This window comes from Cyclopterus lumpus, chromosome 11 (assembly GCF_009769545.1).
Source record: "Cyclopterus lumpus isolate fCycLum1 chromosome 11, fCycLum1.pri, whole genome shotgun sequence".
In the NCBI taxonomy this organism is placed as follows: Eukaryota; Metazoa; Chordata; class Actinopteri; order Perciformes; family Cyclopteridae; genus Cyclopterus; species Cyclopterus lumpus.
The window spans coordinates 1166300-1174708 of NC_046976.1; the positions used below are offsets into that span (position 1 = coordinate 1166300).

The window sequence follows — 8409 nt, forward strand, 5'->3', positions numbered from 1 at the left end:
ACTGAATGGCAGTTTGTTAAATAAAACTAATATCACTTCAGCAGTAAACATGTACGGTATGTTGTGATGTCAAACTGTACACTCCATTGCTGCTGACATTAAAGAGCATTAGAGTGCTGGGCGGTTTGATCTACTTTCAGCACTGACTCGACAATATCTGCTTTCAAGAACAAGACTCAAGCTAAATAAAAAACAAAGGTTTAATTCAGGATGTTACTATTACAACGAGGAAGTAAAAACTAAAATAAAACCGGACAAGTCTGGAGCAGAGGCCTTCCTTCAGGTGGAATATGTCCCCTGCTGCTGTTTCTGTTCAGGTACACGGTGGCCCGGCTGAGAGGCTTTCTTCAAAGTGGCTTGTTGACTGGAAGGAGCAGAGCAAGTGTAAGTGAACCAGTTACTCAGTTTACTTGAACCTGCCTACGTTCATTAGGGCCGGAGCACCGACAACGTCTGAGAGGGACCTATTGTATTTCTAGGAATTATTATTAGTCTTTAGCAATAAAAACATTTTTGGGGGCTTTATCATACACCAAAATGTGTTAAATTTGACATGCATATCAAATTCGATATTTTAGGGCTTGCATTTGGGTATAAAGAAGTGTCTGTAGCACCCCCTAGAGTTTGAAAGCCCAAGCTTTTTGCCGCCCATGACATGGGGTCTGCTCTACAAAAAAGTAAATGGCATTAAAATGCGCCTAATTAGATGTTACGCCATTTTGAACTTTGTAAAAAAAACTACTTTTTGCCAAATCTGGGTCAGATTCTTACAACATTTCATGTGGATGCTTATTGGTTCAATGTATTCGAAAGATTTTTAAAGTTGGTTGACATCTCAATTCGTTTAAAAGATACGGACCAATGAACGTCTAGGGGGCGTAGTAGCGTAACACATCCAAGACAACTTCCAAATCACTTGGCCTATGCCTCACCAAATGTGTAGCATATGTCCACATGGCATCCCTTAACGTAAACAAATATTTCCATAACAAACTCATCCTAGAAATTAAACCCGATTGAGTCGGGCAGTATGATTGAGACCTGAGCAGTAAAACGTTATCAAATTATATAAAACTCCTCTATGGAGGAAAAAAAAAAGTCTAACTCGTGGACGCGCTTTCCGAAAGTCGCAGACATTCACAGCCACGTAAGCCGTACACAAAAGGTGCGAGGGCCCGTCATCGCTGCATGCAGCTTTAATTTGATAAGCACAACATGAGATGAGACACTCCGGTCACAGACAACCTGTGGCCAATCAACCGGTGCATATTATCCAAAAACTCCTCGAAGGACTCCCCGGATCTGCTTGAATCACAAGTGAACCACACTTCTGGGTGATGATGCCTGAAAATATCTGAATTGCTAAAGTAGTGATGGTGGTAGAATGTGGAGATGCTCAAACCTTAAGTCCTCATTCCTGGGTCTCCATGCTCTCATCCTCTACATCTCCATCTCCTCCCTCCTCCAGAGCTTCATCTTCCTCTTCCTTTCTCTCTGGAGGTTTCTCATAGGCCTTCTCTGATGGAGTGACAATCACACCGTCCCATGTGGACATCTCAGTTGCCAAGTCTGCAACAACAGACACAAAACACAAAATCATTTATTCATTTGGAGAATCACAGGGCAGTCTAGTGGCCATATTCATTTATATATTTTCTATTTGAATTGCTAACTCGGACTGCTGAGGGTCCCATATTAGCTTCGGATGAATAGAATAGCAATTATTTCACACCATTGTAGAGTAAAATAATGATTTCAATGCAAAGTACACGTTTCTGCAAAACTACAGATCAGAGGATAAAGTGAGGAAAAGTGAGATGATGTGTGCTGTGTGTTTAATGCGACAGCTGATGGGAGCTGCAGACTGATGGCTTTGGATGGAAAACACATGACTCTGTTATGCAGATACTTTATGATCCTGTGTGATAATGCATATTAATGAGTTAACTTTGTCTGCCAACACCACAAAAGGGTTGCAGGCAAACTTAATGCCAACATCACCGTTGCATCTTCTGTGCTTTTAACCCGTGCTGCTTAGTTGTATTTTCACTATTTATAATGTTTAGCTTTTTTTCGGAATCATTAAAATGATCACAATAATGCTCTCATGACATTGTGGTGATGAGTTTGTAAACAGGAAGACAACAAAATGTTCTTACAGCTGGCGTCTCCCTCCAGACCAAGGACCTTCCTGTAACCTCCGTGAGAGAGCACCCTCACCAGAGTCTGAGCTGTGAAACACACCATGTCCTACACACACACACACACACACACATACATATACACACACACCTCTGTCACTTTGAGTATTAAGATAGAAGAAGCTCTCCAAGCAGCTGCCGTCAGACCTACCTGTTGCTCCAGAGTCATGACTGTGTGCACTCTGAAGTTTCCACTCTCGCACGGGTCAGTGATGCCCACAGAGCCGGGCAGAAAGAGACCAGCAGCCAGCATCTGCAAGCAGCGCCTTCCAAACACAGGAGGCAAACACAAATCTCAAAACCATGTCCCCTCTATAGTGACTGGGTCCAGATTGAAGCTGAAGGGAGCAGAAACCCACCTATAGGCCACATTCAGGGACAGGGGCTGCCTGGACGGGTTGTTCATCACTGCAGAGTGGCCCTGGAACACAACGACATATGACCTCATCACTGGTGAGGACACATGCCCACTAAAACACCTTCCCAGTATACCACTCAAGACTTGAGCTGTACATGCGTTTGATGTTTGACATCAGGCAGTATTGTTGGGTCAAACGTATGGCGTTAAGCAGCAGACTTGTGGTCTTACCAGCAGGTCCAGGATCCAGGGAGTGAGGGGTTCAAAACCTGGGAAGCGCAGCCTCAGGTCTTTCAGGAGGCGAATCAGCACTTTGACCCTGAAGATTATAAAACATCAAATAATTCAATAAATGCATGCAATGGTATTGTGTGGTGATGCCTATGCACCATGAAGAACAGCAGGCCTAATGAGCTGAAGGAGACTTCCTCACGTTGACTGAGAGGCATTCTCCTCAAACCAGCGGGCGTGGCGGATGGCAGCAAGAGCACTCTGCAGCACCTTGATGTCCACTGAAGAAAAAAGAAGAAAACAATCAACCCTCGGATCGCCATCTGGATTTGAACCAGGCACATTTAGTTCATAGTAAGCATCGTAGCTTTTTACAGGCTGACTTATGAATAAAACTCGAGGTCTTGTAAATTTAGACATCTGTTGCAGAAGCGCAGCACGCTTAGAGTGTGTGGAGCACCTGAGCCGAATGTCCGAAGATTCTGTAGCAAAACAAAGAGCTAGTCTGCCAATATGAGCACCAATTGGATTATGATACTTCAAGTCAAACTTGCCCTATCCTCAAATTTAATTTTACATTGTGGCAACATGGAACGACGTATCAGAACCAAAATGAAAAATAAAAACTTTTGGACACAAACCATGTGTGAAATCTGGTGAGTATTAAATCAGGTGTGTAAACAATCTGAAAAGTTCTTTAGAGAAACCAAGTGGGCGAAACTAATGAGTAATCCTCCAATAATATATATTATCTTCTGCTTATCTGGGAACGGGTGGCGGTGGCAGTAGGCCGACCCAGGCTTCTCTCACCCGCGACATGTTTAGCTCATTCTGGGGGGTCCCGAGGCGTTCCCAGGCCAGCTGGGAGATCTAATCCCTCCAGCGTGTTCTGGGTCTTCCCCAGTTCATAAGTTATTGACCAAAATGTAAAATGACCCCTTATAGCGCAACAATTAGGTCAGATAATATAGTTTCTCTTCAGTTTCTGAGCTCAAGTTACTGTGAAGGCAGAAACACATTGAATACATGAAGCAAATCCAAGAGGGTAACAGTACCTTCAGTACTTGGAACCATAACAAGAAACCTGCAGCTAGTGGGTTCAACCATCAATACGAGGGAGCAGACTATTCTTCTATTTAAATAGCACATAATGATCCAAAAGGGAAGTTCATATAAATAAAATAAAATAAAAAATAAAAATAAAAAAAATAAAAAATATATATATATATATATATATATATATCTTTTCACAACTTGTTTACAGACAGAGAAATTACGGTAGATGAGGGCCCCGACTAGACTTGGCTCATGCTGGGTGGGTGTGTTCTGAGCTACGGGGTTAAATTCTGAATATATATTTGTGTTTGTTGTGACACGTGTATGCTCTTACAGTGCAGCTCAGGGTCCAGCTTGCGCAGGTTGGGCGGGACGGTGGTGATGAGGATCTTGACAGTGGCGTCAGCGGAACTTATCTCAAAGCCCGTCTCATTGGTCAGCATGGACAGCACTGAAAGCAGCAGATACACAGATGCCCGTCACACAGACAGTACATCAGCAATGTTACAGTACAGAATATTGGCTTGGGCTAGTACACTGAATTTATCATATAAAAACGTTAAAAGCGCACATCTATGGATCCAAACAGGCCCTCGTTGAGTATACCTTCAGTAGGGTCCTGTGTTCGAAGGGTCTCCACTACTTTGTTGCCAAGAGCAGCGACTGCTTCCACTGTGAAAGAAAAACTCATCATCAAACAAATCAAAGATGAAATCACAAATGGCTCCAAATAAAGAAAAGCAAGATCCAAACACTTCTAACAGGCAATGCGACAAAGGCTGTTCCAATCCACAGGGACTGTTTCTTTAGCAATGAGGTTATGTATTCAATACTTTTTTTCCTACTGATCTAAACGGGGTACAACATTGTCAAGTCCCCAAAGCTGGAGTCAAATGTCTGGTTGGATTTGGTCTCAACTTTTAGTTACACTTTGGCTGCTTTTGTTAATCTCAGCTATTGTATCAGCACTAGTACTGAAACCCAGTCCTAGTATTGGCATGCCATTATACATCAGTACATTTTGACATGGTCCTAGCCGAAAAACCCATTGCACGTAAATAGACGCAACTCAGGTCTAAGAACGATGCATCCTTGTCATATGGAAACACGTGGAGCGTTCTGAATCTGAGGCTCTGAACACAACCAGATTATGTTGCCAGACTATGAATAGTCTCCTAACTGCCACTACTATATGACATCATCTAAGTCACAGCCAAAAGCCTTAAAAACGTAGAAACCAATAAGTAAATTACCAGCAGATTTCTTTTAAAATTTCTTTGGATTATTACATTGATAATCTGACATTAATTGCTACTAATCACCCACATGTAGGGAGGATCTTGAGAATTACAACCAGGTCAGCCACATTGTGTCCCGTCGTCATGGTGCCCTTCTTGTAAGAGCCCACCTGACGCACTTCTTCAATTTGCTATGAGGAAACACAGGTACAACATTATTAACATGTAATGTGTGCTAACATCATTACCCAGTTCAGTCTCTGGAGGCTCCACATCCATTAACTACATTTTGAAAATATTTGTCCAAACATACAACCGTCTAATCTGTAAATACTTGCACTGAACAATGTTATTTTTACATGCTTAATGTCACATTCAATATGTTTAGCCATGCAAGGCTGTATAGTTATTCATTTAGATCACATTGATACATTATTAAACTCTGTTCTATTAAACATGTCTGAATACACTGAGCTCCAATAATGTGCTCTTCAGAGTCTAGGTGTTATATGGTGCAGTGAAAGAAAAAGGACTCACCACTTCAAAGTTTCCTGGTGCAACAATCAGGTTGTCAATGACATTGTTGATCTTTGTGACCAGAGACAAGATGGAGGACTAAATGCGGGAAGAAACCAATACACATCAGTTCTGGAACAAACACTGCATGAAGCGTGATTGGTCTCGTCAGCATAGGTTGATGGACTCACCTGTTCTGCAGGTGTGGGGCTCAGGTCCTGGTTTCTTTTCAGCAGACACTCACTGAAAGCCGTCTCATCAGGTGCAGGCTTCACTCTGGGAAAGGCCATCTCACACTTGCAAAAGACAACAGCCTACTTCAGTACTCACACTGACACATTCTGTTCTGCCGTTCCCTACCATACGGATACGTTTCCATCAGAAACTAACTGAACAGTTTGGCAATCTGGTTCATCCAACTATGTTCCAACACTCTCATATATTAAATCACGTGTTCACGTTTCATCAGAGGAACCTGGTCTCTTGAACAGAAGTCACACAGCTTGCATAAGGACCTAATGTAAAAAAGTTACGATGTGTAAGATATGGCCAGATTTTCAGTTTAAAACATCTAAACAAGTTTGATTATCATAAAGAATGTTTAGAGTGTTCACGTCACGTGAAAGACATGTATTGTGTTGGAGAGATGTACTGAAATGAACAGTTTTTGAACGACAGGACAGAATCCCCAGATAGAGGTAAAACGCACAGACCAGGGTTTGAGTGCCACCTGTGAACATTCCAGAACCGAGAGTCTCGCTGGTGCCTTGCAGACAGCTCGAAAATGTGGATTGTATGGACCCAGGAGTAGGGGTAAAATGCTGCGCCCGATTTCTTTGGAGCATGGTGGCAAGAAAATAACACCCTCTAAAAAACATCTTATCTTCCTGTAATAAAGTTACAGGTGTACAGGACCCTGTGGCATCACTGTTGGATGTGACTACAGGTGCATCAGAGTACACTTCTGACTACACCAAAGACCCACCCCCTATTACAATTTATTTTTTACTCACCACATAAAAATCAAATGGGATGTGTGGGACAAATGGTCGGTACCTAAACATGAATGTAGAAAAGAACAGTCAACCAGTGGCCATAAAAAGAATATCTGATGTAAATAATGTGAGACATCAAGTTGAATGAGGTATTATTGCACACCAAAGTAGTGGTAGGTGATATGGTTAAAAGCTGGTGTCATTATTGTCACAACATATCAATATTGACACGATTTGGTTTCATTTAGAGTACTCAAGTTTCCATATGTTCATAATACTTGTGTATTATGCAAGTATGGCAGACAATAAATCATGAATTCAGACACTTCTTTGTTCCTTCCTTATATTGTGTTAGCAAGCAAATCATTGTATTGTATAGGATAAATATTTGGAGAGAACAAACTTTTTTTATTGAAATAAATCTGAAACCCTGAAGATCCCAGCATGAGCCTCCATGCAGAAATAAAGATGGACAGAGCAACTTTGACTGGTTTGTTTACACAAACTGACTGCTGTAGAAATAACTTTAAATATTTACCTAGGCAGTCTTTAAGTTACTTGTGATAATATTTACAATTATGCCAATAATGGAACTTCATCACCATCAGCTTTGTGAATGTTTGCTGCCGGTGGTTAAAAGTGTATTATGAAATCTTGTTTTGTTCAAAGAAATGGAAGACTATATTGTCTGAGTGTTTCATCAGTCAAACAAGAGGCCTAACATAGTGTGCACTGCCCTGCCTCAGAAGTTATGGTATAGAATTAGCAGTGGAGTCTGTATTTATTTACTTAAGTGCACAACATGTGATATGGGATATGGCAGAGTTTATCATTTTGGACAGTCTTTATTGTTTCAGGAAGGACATTTGTTTTCACAAGAAACCCTGTAGATGCAGGGCTGCTGCGGTAGACGGGACAGGCTCCTGGAGGTAGTCAACTGGTTTAGCAATGCGTTTTAAATGGAATTCTATACACAATCCCCCATGACGCCTTTCAGATGTTCATACATTAAAGCGGGTGAACTTACCCCTGGACCAGACCTCCACGGGAGCCGAAGCGGCCTCCCCGTCCCCGGCCGCGGTCCCCTCTGGACACAAGCATAAAACACAGCGATACGTCGGGATTGCTCACATTTGCAAATCAAAGCTATTGTTCAGAGTACTGATTCCGTGGCAACTCATCGGGGCACTACTTCATCCCACAGCGTGAATCGGTCTCATGTCGCTAACCTAATGTATCGACTGCTTCTTTCCCATCCACATCGGTATGCATTTCATTCATTCATTTAGCTTCTTGGCGAGGCTGTTGTAGCTGCCGTCAGCCCGCTGTCAAGTCATGGAATGTACCTTAACGTTGCCTCTGTCAAACATAATAAGTCTCCAGTAGCTCAGGAATGAGCTAACCCATGAACACGCTGTGAGGTAATGGCCCGCAGTGATACACAACGCGTAGAACATGGCTAACGTTCCTCTAGCATGTTAGCTAATATGCAAACAATGCACGCTGCTAGCGTCACGTTAGCTAGGGTAACGAATAGCGATTACGGTCAACGCGTTGGTTGTAAAATACTGTAAAACTAAACGAAATGTAATTACCTCATTGCGTACGACGTTTTGATAATAGAATGCGGAAATCCTAGGAGAACTATAAACTGTCTCTTTGTGCTGCTGCGGCTCCAACTGATGATGCTACTGAAGCTACTGAAGCTACGGCTTCTTCTTCTTCGGTGCTAATAGTGAATTACAACGAGATGGAGCATTATCGCCACCTACTGTTGCAATAAGAAGTCATTCGCTGATATTCTTTCCATCAGT

General features: G+C 42.2%; 1 protein-coding gene across 1 annotated transcript; it reads right to left on the bottom strand.

Annotated features, from left to right (window-relative positions):
• Positions 1-182: 182 nt before the first annotated feature.
• Positions 183-8339, bottom strand: ilf2 (interleukin enhancer binding factor 2). The gene is made up of 15 exons (XM_034545068.1): positions 8191-8339; positions 7623-7682; positions 6614-6656; positions 5792-5896; positions 5622-5699; positions 5173-5275; positions 4453-4518; positions 4181-4297; positions 2993-3071; positions 2791-2878; positions 2561-2622; positions 2353-2467; positions 2160-2250; positions 1403-1569; positions 183-364 (listed from the first exon to the last, which is right to left on the bottom strand). The coding sequence occupies exons 1-14, from the start codon at positions 8193-8195 to the stop codon at positions 1412-1414; spliced, it is 1170 nt and encodes a 389-aa protein (XP_034400959.1). The 5' UTR covers positions 8196-8339; the 3' UTR covers positions 183-364; positions 1403-1411.
• Between the last annotated feature and the right edge of the window lie 70 nt (positions 8340-8409).